Genomic DNA, 21317 nt, shown 5'->3' with positions numbered 1-21317 from the left:
ACATTGATGATCTGGTCACCTCGAATGGGATGACCATCTATTGGAAAAAGATCAAGGGTCATTCCAAAGTAGAGGGACCAGACAAAACTGGAAATGACTTAGCTGATCAGCTGGCCAAAACCGGGGCCATCCAAGGTGATCTAATTGAGATTGAGTCCCTGTTGGCAGGAATCCAGGTCACTGCTATCACTAGGTCCCAGACAAATGCTCACAATGATCTTTCAATTGCACAATGGAGTAAGGAGACCCCTGATGCTGATTTAATTACAGCTCAGAAGGGGGATCCAATAATTGGTAAGTTTTACCAACACATTGAGGACCCTGAGAACTTTCCCCTGACGGATACCGATTACATTGGGAAAACGGACCTAAGAGTGTTGATTAAATGTCCAAAAATGTTCCGAATCCAAGACGGTTTGTTGGTAAGGAAATCCCAAGCTGGCCCCGATCAGTGAGTGGTCCCTACCTCATTCCGAAGCCTGATGTTAAGTCACGGCCATGATGATAGGGGGTTTCACACAACACTGGAAATCTTAAGAGAGGTTGCATACTGGCCACACATGGGGCAGGACCTCGACCAATACTTGAAGGGTAGTCTTGTGTGTGTACAATTTCAGCCAACATCCCTCACACACCGGGCGCCTCTCCAAAAGAGGGGAATGACACTCCCATGGTCAGATTTACAAATCGTCTTTGTAGGCCCCGTGATTCGCTCCGCTAGGGGAAATAAGTACATGTTGACCGTCACATGCTTGTTTACCAAGTGGGTGGAATGTCTCCCAGCCCCAAATTGCAAGGCAGAAACTGCAGCTGCCCTGATGATTAACCACATCTTTTCTCGTTTTGGTCTACCTCAAAGGATTGAGTCAGACAGAGGTAGCCACTTCACCAGTGAAGTAATGACAAAGATGTGGGAGATACTAGGGGTTAAAAGGAAGCTACACATTGCTTACAGGCCTGCTTCTTCTGGAGCAGTAGAACGCTACAACCGGACAATTGTGAGCATCTTACAAAAGTTTGTGGCAGATTCTGGGCCAAGTTGGGATATCCGATTACCTCTGGTCCTAATGGCCATCAGATCTACCCCTTCACCTGCAACTAAAATGTCACCATTTGAGTTGATGACGGGACGCAAGATGGTGCTTCCCCAGCATTTGCTCTACAGAACCCAAGAGCAAACATTGATAAATGCCTCCACAACTCATGAGTATGTGGAGAATTTAAGGAAACACCTTCAGCATGCTTTTGCCTATGCTCAGCGGAATCTAGAAAGATCAGCCGAGAGCATGAAGACCCACTATGAATTAAAAACTACCCGAAAGGAATATAAGGTGGGTGATCGGGTCTATCTATACAATTTCCAAAGGAACCAGGCCAAACAGCGAAAATTCTTGCCTACATGGAAGGGACCGTTGGAAATTATAGACAAGATCTCCCCTGTTGCCTATAAGATCTGCATCCCCAAAGGCAGTCTGGCGGAAGGGGAAGACAAGTGGGTACATTTAAATCAGCTCAAGTGTTGCCATCCCAGGCACACTCTGCAACAACTGGAGGAATCCACTGGAATCCCAGAGGGGGCCGCTCAAGAGTAATTCAGTTCCAACCCTAAAATATTCCACATATAGCATATAAAATTCTGTGATCCTTGTATATATATATGTTCTTGTCTCCTAATTTAAAAAAGAAAATGTATATGTTCATATCTTCCGATTCATAAAATGTATATGTTCGCCACACCATTAATAGTGGTGAAGAAATGTCTACGAATAGGTATTGCCGCTTTGCTTTATCATGCTAGGAGAGATGAAACCATGGAGACTGACCAAGGAGGACGACCGGGGGCCCGGGAGCAGAGACCCGAGGGTCCCGGGGTACAGCCCAATCCTCCCATCAGGACCAGCAAGGAGAACTGATTGATCGACTGGAGGGAGGAAAAGATGCTGAACTGTGACATCCATGGAATTGGAAGAAGAGGAGGCGAACATCCCAGATCTTGCGAGTTCCATCAGTGAAAGGACAGAATGGCCATCGCAAGAGGGGGGGCTTGTGGGATGTTTTTACCCATGCATACAAGCCCTACCATAAAACTGTGCAGTACTGGCATGGAAAACAACATGATGGCCGGAACTCCCCAGAGAGTGCACAGGGAAAACATGAAGAATAGGCTGCCACCCATGTTTGCCTATGTTGGGAGCACAGGAGGGCACTGCCTAAAACCACCATTGGGCTACACACACAGTAGCCTGAACCCATTGGGAATGGCAATGCTGATTGCCAAAAAAGCAACTCAGAACTGTGGGGAATTCATTTTCTTAATCCCAAAAATGGTTGCATTACTAGTACTCACCACTATCAGAAAGCCGGCGTTTTAAAACCACCAGACTTTTGTGTAAAACTGAACAAATGAAACAAAACCAGACCAAGGAAAGACTTGCTAAGAGGTGGATACAATGTAAAACTATATTCTGAAATGACTTGAAGGAAGTAATTATTTAATGTATATGTAAAAATTGTAAGTGATTTAAACTGGGAACAAAAAGTGACATTTAGCTGAAACCTGGCTTAATGAAACTGGATTCTGCCTGACAACTACCCCCGACAGGAGTTGAAACCTGCTCAGCCACTCTTCCCCTTGCCAAAAGGAGTTGTCACATCTTTGATTAGATTAGGGGTGGAGCAGCTGGGGACTACAGGGAGTTGAACAAAGGCCTGTCCTGGACTCAGGCAAATGTTATATTGGGGGCGTCGTAAAATAGCTTCCTCTTGGGAGAAACTGGGGGGCAGCTGTGCCTCTGTGAACAAGCTGGCTTGGGGGAAGTGGATAAACCAGTTATTCCACCCTGTATGGGGGAAGCCACACCCCTTTTTGACCAGGGCATAATTTTAAAAAGATAGATAACTCATAGTGCGGACTTGTCAGAATTATATAAGTAATATCATTATTTTTGTGATTTTTCTGTGAACATTTTGAGAGGCGTTAGGACCCTGTGGTGTATTCTGGGGGGTTGCTAGCGGAAAATAGGGTCTCACTCCAAATGTATGCATGTTAAAATCTGACACTTTATCATCTGTAACCCATATCCCTGGTGCACATTCGTGTAAAATCTGGAAAGGTTTAGAGGTCGTTATCTGGATGAAAAAGGGAGAATTCTGTCATCAGTGGACACGACATCGTACAAAGACAGGAATTGGATGGTTTGGTGCTACAGAAAATATGTTAACTGGACCTATAATATTAGAAAAATGGTTCATAGATAAATATGCATTTGGGTCAGAAATAGATTTGTGTGCAATCTGACAAGGGGAGGTTCCTCTGACCATAAAACCTACAGCATCACTCTGACTCACATTTCCTTCCCCCAATCAAGGGAGAGAGGAGGAATTGGCCAATGATAAGTGAGAGGGGCAGGTTTAGTTATGACCAACGCACACACCCACTTTCCAAAACACATAAAAAGAGACTGCTGGGACAGGTAGAGACATTCAATTCCATTTGCTGCGGAGCATGCTGACCGACGACTTCACATCCAGAGATCCAGACTTCAAATCCATCAATCTCCAGAACCTGTAGCAGAAATTCACTCCAGAATTTGTAGCAGAGAGGCCTGAATCCACCAGCTGAATCCTCTTTAGCAGGCCTCAAAACTAACCAAACTATTCAACAGCCGGGCGAGCTGTTTGAAGTTTTGCCGAGAATTTTTGCAAGAACCTGTAGCAGTACCCAGAAAGCAGTGTTACATCCAGAATCCAGAGAGGCTAGATCAGCAGAGCAGAGCTGACCCAGATCGCTGTGAGCAGAACCGGTGCCTGATTGACCCGCCGAGCAGACAGAACCACAGCCGGACGTGTTGACCAGATCCGTGACGAGGCCTAGTTCAAATTTATATTGTGAGTACCTAGCAGAACTGTGCGGAACCAATCTCTTAGTTAAAATAATCTAATCCAAACTATTTTAACCTAAGCAGAACTGCCTCCTAGAAATCGTGTCATCTGTCATTTTTAAAGCTGCACAACTGTCACCTGTCAATTCTGAAGCTGCAAGCTGTCACCTGTCATTTTGAGTTTTACTTTAAATCCGAAAATCTACCTTTATTAAATCGTCCGTATCTCTGGAACCAACTTCCTACTCCTTATACTTTTTCCGCAATCACGATTTACGCACTCGCGAAATTTACCGCGATTTGCGATTTTGGCTCAATTTCTCCACTTGTCAAAATAGCAGCTCCATTCTTTCTTTTGTTAAAATCCGTTTGCAACTTGGTAATAACTCATAGAGCATTGCTAAAGTGAGCCTGAACTAATACCAACACGCATCTCCCACTCACCCTGAATGTCTAGAGGGAATTAAAATCAGTTGGCACATTTTCCCATCCATTGCCATCACATTTAAAAAGCATTTTGGGCCTGTGTTTCAAACTCCTACCTGTTTCCTCTAAGCTTGCTGGGGGGGGACTGAATTTCGTATTGTATTTGATTGCATTCCTGAGAACTGTGTGCTCCTCTTTCCATCTCCTTCCATTTCTTACATTGCATAGGGGAGGGGGGTGAATTGCCAGAGAAAAAGTGATTATCTTATCTTTTGCTAAAATCATATCAAGTATTTCTGTACTGCATTTTATTCCTCATTGCTTTTCCCTTGAAATCATAAAAGTATTTTTGCTACTTTTTCTATCCTATACTAACTCCTCATTGATTGTAAAGAAGTGTGCTAGTGCCAGATTACCCATTGTTGATCAACATCATATGTCTACATGTGATATATATATATATATTGTTTAAATTCTCAAATAAACCTTTTAATTTGCAAAACAAACCTACTTCTTGCCTCAGTGGGGTCAGGGGGATTCTAGGAGGGGGGTGTTATACAAGGGTGGTCATCCAGAGTACTGAACTAGACATAAAAATACATTAATAAGGGTTTTCCTCAGCATCCCAGACTAGGCATTGACTTGGCTGTAGTGTTGATTGAATATCGCGTACAGCTACTGGTGAAATAAAAATGTCTTAACCAGATCTGTCTTCAGCCACTCGGTTGATAAGCACTATGCGTCTCCTTCACTGAAGTCCTGTTACAAACAAGCATTGGCAAAGCCAACAGTTTAAGTTTGTGTATGAGTATTAGTCATTTGCCAGGCACTTCTATTAAATGCCAAAGTACTGCCATAATGTTGCACCTGCTACCATCAATGGGCAGTTAATATCACTATGGCAGTGCCTGGCGAGTGCCTTTCCTATATCTACTCAAATGCCCAATCGGTTTGCATTGCCAATGCTTGTTTTGACATGCAAAAGCATGAATCTGCAATGAGAATCCCCTCACAGCCCCTGACTTGCATTATTGATGGTTACCAGGGCCATTGTCAGGCCGTAAATCAGGCCCATGCAAAAGCATCCTTTTCAGAATATGGTGCAGGTTAAGAAATGTGTTTTTACACAGACATCTGAAACACCCTCAGAGAAACAGGGGCTGGGGACATCCCTGACTCCAGTGCTCAGAAACACAAGTGTGCATTCTCATGTAATTGTGTGTAGTTTCAAGGAAGTAAATACATTGCAAGACACATTTGTGGTTTACAGACCAAGGGCCTCATTACGAGTATGCTGGTCTGGTAACAGCGGTGCCGGTAAGCTACCAGCAGCGCTGTTACTGGACCGGCACACTCCCAGTTCTGCGGGCGGGTGCCCTCCTGCCCGCCAGGTTTGACCTGGCGGGCAGAACGGCACCCGCCCGCAGGCCTTGACGGATGCACCGTCACCGTTGCACACAGTGCCGGTGCGTCTGTCCTCCCCATTCCCATTGAGTCCTATGGTACTGGGGAGTAATTTTTCCTGTGCCTGACTATGGGGAATTACCATGACCACAAGGGCTGTAATGCCCTGGTAATTCCCCATTGCTAGGCGCCAGAAAAAAACTGACTCCGGCAGCAGCCATGCCGTTTTTACCGTCACGGCTACCGACAGGGTCGCAAGTGTGGTTGATGTCTCAGAGCACAACATGTATCTTTAAATTATAAACATTACATAAAAAGTGACAATTGTATGTGCAAATATACAGAAGTGCTCCAAACATACCATGGTGCCGTTACCAGGGTGAAGCAGTGCCCGAAGGTAAGATTGGAGCACATGGGCAGGCAATGGGGCGGATACTGCCTCCAGCACGACTTTGCGCTGCACGTAGCTGTAATGGCATGAGAACAAGATAGTATGTTAGGATAATACAAAAACCAATAAAGAACCTCAAACTATTTAAAAAAAAAATGAAAAAAAGAAAACAACTCGACATTTCTTGAAGTTGATTGCCAAAATTATATTTGGCTAATATTCTGATGGTGCCCCCTGTATGGTTATTTTTGTAGTGACCCGTGCTTTCCTTTCTTCACTGCAGAAATTGTTTGCTCCTAAGGAACAGAAAAATGCTTCCTTTCCAAGAATCAATCGCAGCAAGTATATGGTGACGGACAGAGCTGCCTATATTGGTAAGTAAACAAATAGGAAAAGCGTGTGTTGGTCTGATCAATTTAAAGTATGTCACAGAGCCACTTTTTGAAATACAGCCGGATACAAACAGGACATTAACCTCTACTATTAAGCATTATATCCGACAAATATTTCGTTATCATTCATTAGAGCAAGTCAGTGATCCCCTTCATAAAACTCCATAGATGAATAATTGTGTGAACATTAATGCTATCAGGGGTCCTATTTCTCATCCAACTGCTAACTGTGGCTCTGGCATAGACATCAATTCACCAAAAGGTCAGAGGTAACATCAGTGACATCAGAGGAAGTGACATCACAGTACCTCTGATATCATGTCGTTATAAGAAGTAGTGGCACGTGAAGTAACGTCAGATAGCGCCAGACCATGCAAACATGGCAGGGAGTTATTCAACAGAAATAAAAATAGTGAAAAGGTAAGCTACAATTTCCAATAAACAGCACTACACAGAAAATGGCTTCCTCTGCTATGTCTTTCTGACTCTTTCCACTGTTACATGAATCAGGGTGTTTGTTGGCAGTGCAAATTCACTTTGCACCAGTGAAAAGTCACTTTGCACCATGCAAAACATTCCATGAATCAGGCCCACATTGTTGATTTCACACTTACATATGCATAGACGCCCACCGACCAGTGTACAGAGGCACAATGTCTGCTAGACAGTGGCACTGGCAGGATCACAGAGCGGCACATATGAAGAAGCACTGAGCAACATAGAGGTAGGCATGAACGCATACATACGCAAGTACTCTCAAGTACAGCATCTGTGTTTTAACGGCCCCTTCAAGAGACACACACGCAAAGTCACCATTCATGGCAACATGTCCCATGTCATTCAGGATATGCTAATGCCGACCTTTAGTTTCTTTGCATTCTGGGATTTTAGTCCTGGATTCCTAATTGGGAAAACCAAACTATAAGTCCCATTATGTAAAAGAAGACTGGATAAGCATCTTGAATGCGAGGTGCACGTGTATGTGGTGGACACACAAAGATACACACACACACACCACCAACACACGCACAAGCACAAAAGATTTTCATAGACAGATTTCAGTCCTCAGGCCACTCACTTGTAGGATACTTTGGGGGTATTCTGTCTGACTTGTGTACTGAGGCAATGTGGCAGATAGTAGAACAGCAGGCATGAGGGCAAGATGCCATAGGGCTGCGCCTTCTCCGAGGACTATATCGCTACACATACGTGTGCAGTGTGCAAGGCATTCTTGGCATCAATCGTACACATCATATTAGCAAGAAGTCTGGCTAAGGGTTAAGGGCAGAGAGGCAATCTTGCATGAGTGGTGCTTGAAAAAACAGTGCTTTAATATAGTCTACACAATTGAAATAGACCAGCAGGGTGAACGCCAGTGTTCATGCCTGCTACATGTTCCTTTTTTAAATTTTACAGTATAATTTAACCCCTCCACTGTCCGTCGCCCTTATATTTCATGTACTTGTATCTCACAAACGATTGTAAAGTATGCCTTGAATGCCCTCCTGTCATTAGAACTATTTTTGTAAAGTATGCCCTGTAATCAAAAATGAGCCACAAATAAACTCAATACTGTTTAAATGTTGTGGACAATGAATGCACATTTTGTAAATTATTTGTGTGCTTTGTGTCACTTAGCCTGATAGGATAACTCAGCGAGTAAAGTGATTGCCCATCTTTGTGCAGGCTGTGCAACGTTAGTTTTGAGTTTTGTTTATGTATTTATTTGATGAAAATTACAGGGAACAATTACTTTGTCACAAAAATGCTTAAACAACATTTTAAGATTGATTTACAGAGCGGCTGACCAGTGTCTTTAACAATGGGTGAGGGGATGCGGATATAAAGACCAGAAGATGCAGGGGAGGTAGAAGCATGAGCCAGGAACAAGGACAGAAGAGTATTACATAGGAACGTGAACGTGGAGGAAGTGCTATGTTTTAGGATATAGGGTAAAGGTATAAGTAGCGTGGAGTTGTCGTATAGAGGTAGGATGAGAGGAGAACATGGAGATGTGGTGGCGTAGAATGCTATGCAAGTGTTTCTTCAGAAAGTAGGAGAACTAGGAGGTTGGATTTAAATACTGATAGTGGGAGTAGTGTGCAGAGGCAGTGGAGAGTATATCAGAATACAGGAGTGAGTAGCAAAAGGGAGCGGAAAAGAGACGGAGTGCAAGGGGCATGAGAGGTGGCAAGGAAGTGAGCCGAGGATTATTGTAGGGAGCGGGGAGGAGAGTAAGGAGCGAGATGGGGAGATGGGCCAATTCATAGCGTGGGCCGAGTCTGTGTATAATTTTAAAGATGTTTAGAATTATACTTTCCAGTCTGTCTCATAGATAGCCACACACTCATATGTGGGCCCAGACACCTACTTACTCAACCGGGCAGGGGCATCACGTAGGGGTAAACAGGGGTCGCAAATGTGACCCCTGCAGTCTCACTTGCAGTCTCCCTTGCGAGCCCTAATAAAACAACAAAAAATGTTTTTCTTTTAAATGCAAGATCATGCGCTGTGGCCAGCGCCATGTGCCTCTTTGCTTCTGGAGTGGCTATCTTTCTTGCTCAGGCCTCTGTTTAAAAAAACAAGGGGTTCCACAAGTGTAACACTTTCAGCAGTGACCCTAATTAAGAAAGAAAAGGAACAACAAATAATTTGTCTATCTGTAATTCTATACAATAATTGACTCATTAAAGTTTTATTTCAGGCACACTTCAGGGGGTGAGTCGCTGATTTAGTCTGTTCCTTAACACCTCAACTGAGCCGTTCATCCTTCTGAGGTCAATAAATGAGTAACAACACAGGTTGGGTGATATTGTATGTAAATGTGTTCTATATAAAGCGGTTATGCGCAACTGCTATATAATAGCACATCATTATCATTTGGCCATGAACGCCTGCTTGCATTCGCAGTAATTTGACAATATGGGCCTATACACACTATAAGCGACTTCAATTCAACACTACAGCTAAGTCAATGCCTAGTCTGGAATGCTGATGGAAGCCCTTATTGATATATTTTTATGTCCAGTTCGTTTACTCTGGATGACAACTCTTATCTATCACCCCTCTCTTAGAATCCCCTGACCCCACTGAGCCAAGAAGTAGGTTTGTTTTGCAAATCAAAAGGTTTATTTGAAAATTAAACAATATATGTCTATCACACTTTTATAGTAAATTAATATTTGACATCACACTTGAGAATATGATGTTGATCAACAATAGATAATGTTATAGTGGTACAGTCTTTTTAATGTCTTAGAAGTTGATAAAGAGAGGATAAAGTAGCTGGGAATGCTTTTATGGCTTCAAGGACAATGCAATGATGAATGAAAATGCAGTACAGAAAATAAACTTGATATGATTTCAACCAAAACAATGCAATCGCTTTTCCCCCTGGTAGCAATTCACCACCCCCCCCTTATGCAATGTAAAGAGATGGAAGAAAAGCACACAGTTCTCAGGAATGCAATCAAATATAATTCAGTTCCCCCCTAGCAAGCTTAGAGCAACAGGGATGATTTTAAACACAGGCAAAGTACTTTAAAGGTGTTATGCAAAGAAGTGAAAAATATGCTAAAATGATTTTTAATTCCCTATAGAGGTTCAGGGTGGGTGACAGATACTTGGTATTAGTTCAAGATCACTTTAGCAATGCTCTATGAATGATTGTCAGGTTGCAAACGAATTTCAGCAAAGGAAAGCAAGGACAAATCTTTTTACGCGTGGCTGAAATTAAGCAAAATGTCAAATCGCGGCAAATTTAGTTGCGTGCGTCGAGCGCAATTACGGAGGCACTATAAGGGGTAGCAAGTTAGGTTCGTTAGAATCTTAGCTTTAAGATGACACTTAAAACTCGCTCCTAGCACAAACCGTTCCGGAGATACGGCCAATTTAGAAGGTAGTTTTTCGGATTTGAAATTTTAAAGCTCAGAAGGACAGATGACAGTTTTCAGGTTTAAGGATGACAGAATGACACGATTCTAGGAGGCAGTTCCAATAGGCTAAACTAGTTTGGATTAGATTATTTTAAACTAAGAGATTGGTTTTGGCACAGTGCTAGCTGGGTACTCACACTAGATTTTGGACAGGAATGCGACTTCGTCACGGATCGGGTCAGGATTGGACTGCGGTTCCCTCGCCACGGACGGTCTCTGCCTGGTCCTGCTCACTGGATCTGGGTCAGCTCTGCTAGCGGCACTGCACAGCGGTCTGGTCTCTGGTTCTGCTCTCAGCACTGCACAGTTCTGGTCTCTCTGGATCTCTGGTCTCTCTGGATCTCTGGTCTCTCTGGATCTCTGGTCTCTGGAGATTGATGGATTTGAAGTCTGGAGTCTCCTGGCACAGCGTCCCACAAGAAAGTGGAAAGTGAATGTCTCTACCTGGGTGTCAATGTTCCTTTTTATGTGTTTTGAAAATGGGTGTGTGCCTGGGCATAGCTAAGCCTGCCCCTCTCACTTATCATTGGCCAAGCTTTCCTCTCTCCCTTGATTGGAGGAAAGAAATGGAGTGTCAGAGTGATGCTGTAGGTTTTATGGCCAGAGGAACCTCCCCTTGTCAAATTGCACACAAATCAATTTCTGACCCAAATACATATTTATCTATGTACCATTTTTCTAACATTATAGGTCCAGTTAACATATTTTCTGTAGCACCAAACCATCCGATCCCTGTCTTTGTACGATGTCGTGTCCACTTATGACGGAATTCTCCCCTTTTCATCCAGATAACGACCTATAAACCTTTCCAGATTTTACACAAATGTGCACCAGGGATATGAGTTTCAGATGATAAAGTGTCAGATTTTTAACATGCATACATTTTGAGTAACAACCTTTTTTTCCACTACTATCCCCAAGAACATACCACAGGGTCCTTACACCTCTTAAAATGTGCACAGAAAAATCACAAGAATGATGATGTTATTTATATAATTTCTACAAGTCCGCACTATGAATTATCCATCTTTTTAAAATCATGCTCTGGCCCCAAAGGGGTGTGGTTTTCCAAAGCACATGGTGGAATTTCTGGTTTATCCACTTCCCCCAAGCTCAGCTTGCTCTCACAGGCACTGCCCCTCCCAGTTTCTCTCAAGAGGAAGTCATTTTACGACCCCCCCAATATAACATTGGCCTGAGCCAGGGACAGTGCTTTGTTTAGTTTCCTGTAGTCCCCAGGTGCCACTCCCCTAATTCAATCAGAGAGGTGTCATCTCCTTTTGGCAGGGGCAGCAGGATGCAGCCAGGCCTGGGAAGAGTTGTTGAGCCAGTTCAACTCCTGTCGGGGGTAGTTGTCAGGCAGAATTCAATCTCTTTAAGCCAAGCTTCAGCTAAATGTTATGTTTGTTCCCAGTTTTCTACATTCAAATCCAACTTACAATTTTTACACGTGCAGCTAGAATGCTGATTTTAAGTTCAAAACTATGACATTTAACAGTTGCAACCTATGTTACACTCAAAAGTAGGTCACTCATGTATTTTAAACATTTCGATTTTAGTGGCTTTCTGTCCATTTAACTTAAGCTGCTGACATCCACAGCTCAGCCAGTTTTGTTATAAACATTGTGTTGGGCTCTTCATCTTTCCAGATTTTGTATGCACACAAGAATACATTCTGCCAAATGTCTGCTGGTGTTCATTGAGATTTTTTAATATCTTGTGATGTTTAAAATAGGCATTTTTAGCTTGCATTAAGGGAAACAAAGGTGATTTTAAAGCGCTTTTAAGCTAACAGGCACTGCTGTTTTTCCTTTGGCACACATTCCACTCATGGCACCCCTGGCCCATCATGCTTGCACTGGTGGGTGGCAGGTCAGCGGACCATTTTGGTGTGCGCAAAACTGCACGGTTCTCTAGGATTCTGGCGCACATGTGGGCTTTTCCGCCCTCTTGGATTTCCTGAGCCCACAGCACCAAATGTTGCAGCATAATAACTTGAACCTGGGCCAAGACACCCAACAACACTGATCTTAACGATACATATGGTGGTCCATTCTTGTATGAAATGTATATCATATTATAGTGATATTGTAATCATATTTTTCAAAGTTTGCTTAGGAACAATGCTATGAAAAGCCACTTCCTGTTTTGTCAATGGGTGAAAGGTTGTGTTCCATCACTTCCTGTGATATCACTTAGGGGTGGGGTCAAATGACATCAATACCCGTGATGTCATCAGAGGTCAAGGGTCATGTGATGTCACTTCCGCTACCCCTGGCATTTCACTGAAATGACGTCCTTGCCACCGGGGTTTCAAACAAATCTTAATATAATACACCTAATGGGACTAGTGCTCACATAGTAGTTACTGTTTCGAAATGTCTCAACTGGGAGTGCCCAATCAACTGTCTCATATAGAAATATCACTTTTCTTTATTAATCATGTACAAAATATTAAAAACATATACATAACAAGACATATAACATAGAAAAACCCGAACATGTTACTTGTGACGGGTTAGTACACACGCATCATACAATATTACAGTAGTATGGTAGTCATGTAAATAGAATTATGACTGTGTGAATGGTTGCTTAAGAATACATATGTTTTACAGTAATGGATTATTGGCTTTGCTGAACAGTATTTTCTGTGATACGGACGTGATCTTGTTTATGTATTTTGCTGAATGGCATTTGTGAAGCACAGACTATTCCCTGTTTCATCTGATGCTTGCATGCACATTTCTTATTGGCAACCCATGATGGTCACCCATTGAGACACTTGTGCTGACTCTCATTATTTATGCTGGGACAGTTGGATGAATGCAGAGGGGAAACCTGTCTAGTTTGTTATCAACAGATTAGTGTTTTGGGATATTTGTCGGTACAACCTCTCCTGTTGGCGACCTAGATGGGTTTAAATTTAGCCTTTCAGCCGTGTCGCATCCTATGTGGAATTTGTTGGAGGAACCAATCCCCTACCTCCTTGGTTACTAATATGAATAGATAATCTGCCACTCAAGAATTGCGCCACAATTGTTAATTCAAAAATTTCAAAAAAACCTCCTTTATTCCTTATTTGCCCTTTAATTCTTGTTAACACGTGTTTCGGCTACTCAAGAGCCTTTCTCAAAACAAAACAGGGCTTGATAGGGTACACTGACAGGGCTCCATCTGTTACTTGGATAACTGTGGTAATTCTAGAGCTAATACATGCCGACGAGCGCTGACCTCCCGGGATGCGTGCATTTATCAGTGTACCCTATCAAGCCCTGTTTTGTTTTGAGAAAGGCTCTTGAGTAGCCGAAACACGTGTTAACAAGAATTAAAGGGCAAATAAGGAATAAAGGAGGTTTTTTGAAATTTTTGAATTAACAATTGTGGCGCAATTCTTGAGTGGTAGTTTGTTATCAAGTCGAGTGGTGCCCAACCATCAAGCCCCAAAAAATATACAAAAGTAGAAGTGGATACAAAAACCCCTGGATAACAATATTGACCATAAATGCATGACAACTATCCAAAATTGCCATGCTAGATGTCCCTGACATAGGTATTTTTTAGCAAGTCTGAAATAGAATGTCTCACATCCGGGGTAGCATATGAGAACATCTTCAGAATCTTGACTTTTGTGTAGGTTTGACTCCCATGAGGTCAATCTAAAAATATATTGAGAAAAAAGGAATGGGCTGAAGAATTCAAAAAACAAAAAGGAAATCATTAGGAAGGGATTGCAGGTAGGAGGTGGTACATTGGGGGTGCATATAGGTGAGTGACATTCCAGAAAGGTAAAAGAGAAAAAACAGCATTGCAAAAAAACTTTATTGGGTCGACCTTATTAACAAAGTTGTTTTTCCAGGAAGATGTTTCACATCGGTATTTTAACACTAAATGTAGTGGACTCTGTTTGAGATACATGCTCAAACAGATGCTTTAACTTACATTAGTACCTGGCACGCGCTGCGCACCGGGAATGCAACATGTGGATTGGCTCTTTTCCGAGCCATACCACACGGTATTCTCGTATACGCTGTGCGTGCAGGGTACTCTGTTCCCGGCGAGGGGCGTGGCAGCCCCTTAGCCAATGAGGAGGCTCAAAACGGGGCAATCCCTGCTCCGAGCCTCCCCATGGCTAGAGGCTGCCTTTGTCTCCCGCCGGGGACTAGGTAAGTATTTTTTTCCTCCACTCCCCTCCCCAACAAACTATCCCCTCCCCGCCCTCCCAACCCCACTTACCTTCTTTTTTCTTCTTTTCTTGGAGCGAACGCGCTGGAAACACTTTTGTTCCCAGCCCGTCTGCTCCCGATGGCCGCCATGGAAAGGGAAAACGGACTACGTTTTCCCTTTCCCGGCGACCATTTTTGTTCAACTTTTTTTTTTTCTGTTTTGAAACACAGCAGCGTTTCAAAACAGAAAAAAATGTCATTAGTACCCCGGTCTAACGTGCCGGGGTACTAATGGCTATAAGACCCTCGGCGGTGGCCAGTCGCCTTGGGTCTTATTGCCACAATATAATCACACAACCAGTGATGTGATGCATGATAATCATTAAGACCAATGGCACAGAGTGACGGGATGGATCACTTGCAAATTGGCATCTAGCATAAACTTTTATTGGTATGGTCATTTAATACTCATTACTAAGGGGAAGCACGTTTTTAACTAAATAAATGGTGGCAGAAAAACTTCAGTCTAAGTTGACCATGTGATCTACTTAGTCGGAACCCTAATTAAGACATACTAAACTATATTTTCTGTTTTTCTGAAGGCATATATATTTTCTCAGAAACAAGTACAGATCATATATTGTAATTAGGAAACAGAGTCATTACGAATTGTGCTAATATAAGTCCAGCCTTGAGAAAGACCTAAAGGGAAGGTCGAAACACATGTTGGCAAAGGGGCGTTAGGGCATTGTAAGGTTTTTCTTATGTGACCATGAGATAATGAACATTAGCAAACTTGTCATTAGGTCATTATGTGAATATTAGGTATTTTGTGATTAGGTTATTGAATTACATGATGAGTTTGTGCATTACTGTGACCGCAACACAACATTAAGAGTTGTGTGGAACAAAATGAGAAGAGTTTATGCATTTATGAGATTGTAACAAAACATTGAGAGCTATGTGACTCCAATCAAGGTTCCTTTGTAAATGCATATTTGACTCTGTGATGGTTGAACAGGGAACTGGTTGAAACACCCTATATTGTGAACACAACAATGAAGGGAGAACTTTGTGATTAAAACAACGTGTGTGATTAGTAACTTTGGTTTTCTGGTCTTATCGGTCTCACTCAAATGCTACAATATAATTGTGGATGTTGTATAATATTTAGAAAGCTGTCCATGGTGAATTGTATAATAGTGACACATGTTTGATTGTTACAGGCTTAGGTTAGTGGTAGTACACCATCCAAACAGCATATAGTTCCCCTATTGAACATTCCATGCTCAGAACTAGCAGAATTTAGCCTAAATATATATCTTTGTTTCACGTGATTTTGGGGAAGTATTGTTGTAGTGTGAGTTAAGGTTTCATTTGTAATGTGAGTATGGTTACATATGAGAAATAGAACATTTCCAGTAAGCGTTTTTAGTAAACGTAATGTTAGCATTCCCAATATTTGTAAACTTTCACTAAACAAAACATCATAATCAAAAAGTTATTTGACACTATGTCATCAGGTTGTACACATTGTTAAAATTCTACATCAGTACTGAGAAAATATATAGTTTACATCAGTAAATACATACCCAGAGGTTAAAAATCAGTTTCAAATGTTGTATAATAATTAGATCGATAGAGTGATGCCTTAACACCTTCATTGCATATGACAAGTGCATACATACAGCAAGATCTCATATTTAATCCGTATATTAAAAGTTAGATCACTAGAGTGATGCCTTAACACCTTCATTGCATATGACAAGTGCATACATACAGCAAGATCTCATATTTAATCCGTATATCAAAAGTTAGATCAATAGAGTGATGCCTTAACACCTTCATTGCATATGACAAGTGCATACATACAGCAAGATCTCATATTTAATCCGTATATCAAAAGTTAGATCAATAGAGTGATGCCTTAACACCTTCATTGCATATGACAAGTGTATATATACAGCAAGATCTCATATTTAATCCGTATATCAAAAGTTAGATCAATAGAGTGATGCCTTAACACCTTCATTGCATATGACAAGTGTATATATACAGCAATATCTCATATTTAATCCGTATATTAAAAGTTAGATCAATAGAGTGATGCCTTAACACCTTCATTGCATATGACAAGTGTATATATACAGCAAGATCTCATATTTAATCCGTATATTAAAAGTTAGATCAATAGAGTGATGCCGTAACACCTTCATTGCACGTGAAAAGTACATCAGAAATATAGTTGCATAGTTATCTCCCCCAGTTGTCCATTAGAAGAGAGCCATGCATCAGCGAACAAATCAAGGGAAATCAACTTTACCCTTATTCCTCCGTCTGCCCTGTTTAAAAAACCATTATATTTTGAATATGTTACCTGTGTGCATCTTCTCAACCAAGCCATGTGTAAGTATTTGGCCACTAGAAATACAACATTGCTGGCACAAGTTTACTTGCACATTACCAGTGCATCACACTTGCTACGGATATTATGGGAGTTAAGCATTTGCTTGAGGTATGAGGCCTTCAGCCCTGCATAAGTCGGGCATGGAAATAAAAAGTGTTCTATGGTCTCCTCATTCTCTTGCAAGATGGGAAAATGCTATTCAGAAGCTGATTCCATGTTTTTGAAAAGTACGCCACATGCAAAGTGCCCATTCTGGATCTAATGTATAGTGACTGTGCTAATGGAAGGTAAACATAAACCAGATATTCATTGTAGCCAAAATCTGCTTTGCATAACCAATTTGAGTGTCCTACCGAGAGTTGAGTGCTCATTACCTCGGATTCTGATCTAGACACGATGGCACAGGAGTTGTTGACCAACGCCCTGGTTTCGATATTCATGTTACAAGGGTTGTACCAATAGTGGGCCAACTCAAGGGACTTTAGCAACGATGTAATGTTTTGTAACCAAGGTAAGACCCGTCCACCTTTCTGTGCCATGACGTCTTCTAGTGTTTCTTTGTACTTTTGAAGATCCGAGGAGACCCATAAACTGATCCATTACATGACAGGTTTTAGAGCTACCTCATAATTAACGGAGATGGCGCTTGTTTCTAAATACAGGTTTTATATGACATTAATTTGAAAGTTGCCATTTTGTTTATGCTCTTTTGGTCAAATTGAGCAATTACATATACGTACGTATATGTGTGTGTAGAGGGAGGGAAGTGGGGGTGGGTGTGGGTGTTGGGAGTGTGGTGTCATGGAGTACGGAGGGGAGCCATGGGGGGACCCCCGACAACAACAGTTATAGTACAGTAGCTTACCATAACCGGCAAACATTTTTGGCTTTCAGATTTTGTCTTGCAACCATAATGTTCGTTTTACAAGGTTTTTTCAATAAACATCAATGGTTTTTATTAGGGCAAATTAAACATAACATCCCTTTAACAAAGTTTTTCTTTTACTGAATTTCAACTATATTATTATATTATCATTATTATTATTATTAAGCTTTTTTTGGTTAAAAAAACATAAAAGAATTACATACGAGAAAAGTAAGCTGCAGAGTGCTAAATATATTTCAAAACATCAGAGATTGCATTACATCTTACATGATAATAATAATGTATGCAAGTTAATTAGAATTCCTCTTTTTAACATATATGAAAGAATTGTAAGGTTCATTTAACAAATACATTTTCTGCAGTGCATATTGATGTCTGTCACTTTGAGCCGCGCATGCTGGGGATGCAAGATATGGCTGGATTACCAGTGCCATGAGGTTTGGCCATGCTCAAGACCACACCAAGCCACGCACAGTAGACGCTGGACCTGGCCTGTGGCCTTTTCCAGGGTCGATTATAACCCATAATGGGACCATAGGCTACTCTCCATGACTTGTGGCCATAGCCAGTGGGTGCAATTTCTGGAACATGGTTTTAGCAATGTTGCAGGCCCTGTCAAGCAACTCAAAGTAGCAGGATAACCAAACCATAATACCCCTTTAACAAAGTTTTTTCAGTGAAAACCAATGGTTTTTAAAACTGAATATCATTTAGGCTATTCAGGAATTGTATTTTAGTTATTAAAAATGTCTCTTTGAAAGAACTATAACATTTCTTTAACCAGCACATTTTTTGCAGTGCACCATGGTGTGTGGTGTCACTTTGATCAGCTCATGCTGCGGTTACAAGGTATGGGTGAATGTTAATAACTAACGCAGAGTTCCGGAACAGCATGAAACATCTTCAGTAATAAAAACAGTTGAAAGTCACTGAAACCAATATGTTAAAGGGGCATTACAGCTAGTCTGTCCTTCCCAACGTCTACTGTGAGTTGCTTGCCCCCAGACAATGTAGCCACTGGTGATGGCCACAGGCCATGTCTCAAGCACCAAAGTTATACCACTATTTTTTTGTACTTACTTTTTGGCATTTCTGAAAAACATTTGGAAGGATTAACACCACATTTGTAAAAGCATTCTGTTGGAACTAGGCATCGGTGGTTTGGGCTCTAGGTGCAACACAAATGTTTCTTTAAAAATAAAAGTCACTCAGGATTTACACAAAGGGTGGGCACCCTGTATCTTTGCCCCATGTTGATGAAACTGCATTCAACTTTCCCAAACAATTCTGGTCTATATTTTTTGGGGAACGCTTTATGCAGATTTGACGAATGGTGCAAAAGTTATAAGAATTCCAAAAAGTGTTCTTCCTATAGGGAGTTCAACTTTAATATAATTACATATTAATTATTAAAAACAAACATTTTAAAATAGTTAACATTAATTTAACACAGACTAATGTCTACAAACAGTGGCAATAACAAAGATAAGATACACGCACGTACCACTACATAACATATTTATATTAGTTACTCTAAGAAAAAAAGTAAAATCTACAAACAAAGGAAGTAACAAAGTCAAGGTGCAAACACTTAGCTATTGCACTATAATGACTAGAAGATACCACTACCAATGCATCTATAAAAGTATAACAATGCGCACTCACTCCATACCACTACGAGTTACTACTTCACACTTCACATTCAACCACAAAGCTTCAACTACAAACACTCACTCCATACACTACAATTCTGTACACTTCCTTCAACTATGCTATTGATCTAAACAGCTTACTACTTCAATGTTAAGAGCTGTTCAAAACAACACTTTTTATTTTTTCAAATACTACGCAGTCCATTCAAAATTCTTACATGTTCCATGTAGGGTTGAATGGCTCCAAAATGTACTGTGTGAATGTTTCATAATTGTACATGTAAGCGTTAAAATGTTATTCATCATCATCAACTTCATTTCGGTGTAAACCCATAAAAGCAACAGCACCAATGCAGTAACAATCATAAAGCAGTAATTGCTAATAGAATAAAATAATGTTTTTTTTTTAAAAACATGCAATTATATTTGCACAGTTCATTATTTTCAATTATTATTATGCAACAAAATTGCATACAGCAGTTCCTAGTGCAAGTTCATAGTGTCACATTAGAAAAATTAAGAACAGCTATTTCCTGAAACTTCATAGACAATTCGACTTAACCTCAACTATTCATGCACTTGTGCGATGGCATGATATGTAAAATGCAAGCTGCCTATAGTTAATGTGAAACTGATGATCTTTTGATGTTGCAACATGGCTATTGCTAATAACCTTTGACTTGTTTAACATATAGTTACAGCTAAACTGAAATCTGTGTCAACTCAAGTGGCTGTCAACCAGCATGGCTGCAACCCTTGAAAAATGTGTTGCACAGTACTCAGTTCCTCCTATTATGTCGCCCGTCGGGGGTCACAGTTGCACTACTTATTTTGCTATACTTCTAACACTGCATAGTACCCATTGCCACATGCACCAGCGAGGAAACAAGACTGCTCAGAGGGGTGGCTTGTAGTCTCTTGACTCCAATGCACCTGAAAGATACGGAACCGAGGTTGCCCCACTCCACCCGCTCAAATCACTTGCATGCTCCAGAATTGGAATAAACTTCACACTAGTGAACGCACCATTTTTCAGACCCCTTACCTTTCCCCACCCATTGAGGCAGGTCCATCCACCCTGACCACTTTTGCCTCAAAGTCATCACACACCCTACACCCTCTCTCCTGGGTGGTAACACCACTATGTAATGCTCTTACTCTCCCTCCCACTCAGTGCCCTTTTCACTCAGCATCTCCTGTGTCAAGAAGCACACAGGCTACACACACAGTCATGGGAACAGCAGAGTCATACAAAACTGGGACACGGAATACTTTTATTTTTCAGATCTCAACAAATTAAAAATGGTGTGGTCTTTTGGCAGACATCTGTATGCTGTGTATTATTCAGTCATTTGAAGATAACACAGATCCTTGCCCCTGTGGGCTCAGCCCTAGATCTAGTTCCTCTTAGAGGAATGGGCCTAGGAATGGATCTGTTACGTGTGCCCCTCGTAACAGTGACAGGATTTGAAGAAGCATTGGTTGGTCACGTGCACTAGTGGCCTACTTTACGTTCAATTCCCAGTCCAGCGGCTTTGTTAAGTGAGCTCTCTTGATTGCCAGAAATATTGTAACCAAAGTCCTCATAAGTTGATTTGGTAGAAACAGTCGAAAAAGAGTAAACTGTGCATCGGCGATTGCATGCCACAAGCGTTGTCAAACGCCATGCCAACCAGATATTTAACTTCCCCCAATACTAGTTCTGCTCTTATCTCTAGGAGTGGTTTTGGCCTATGGTGGCACTTTGCACTAATGTATTTGACAATACGCCCTCCTC

The 21317-nt window shown here is 41.4% G+C and overlaps 1 protein-coding gene across 2 annotated transcripts in view; it reads left to right on the top strand.

Moving 5' to 3' along the window:
- PLD5 (phospholipase D family member 5) overlaps positions 1-21317 on the top strand; it is a 1748035-nt gene that overhangs the window by 1513052 nt on the left and 213666 nt on the right. For both annotated transcript variants that reach the window (XM_069607944.1, XM_069607945.1), the window contains one exon: positions 6386-6476. In XM_069607944.1, the coding sequence (XP_069464045.1) occupies positions 6386-6476 (91 nt within the window). The remainder of the gene's footprint in view (positions 1-6385; positions 6477-21317) is intronic.

The sequence above is a fragment of the Ambystoma mexicanum genome, chromosome 4q (assembly GCF_040938575.1).
Source record: "Ambystoma mexicanum isolate Mex_15411 chromosome 4q, UKY_AmexF1_1, whole genome shotgun sequence".
NCBI lineage: Eukaryota > Metazoa > Chordata > Amphibia > Caudata > Ambystomatidae > Ambystoma > Ambystoma mexicanum.
The sequence above is the reverse complement of the archived record's forward strand: the minus strand, read 5'-3'. Positions and strand labels throughout refer to the sequence as shown.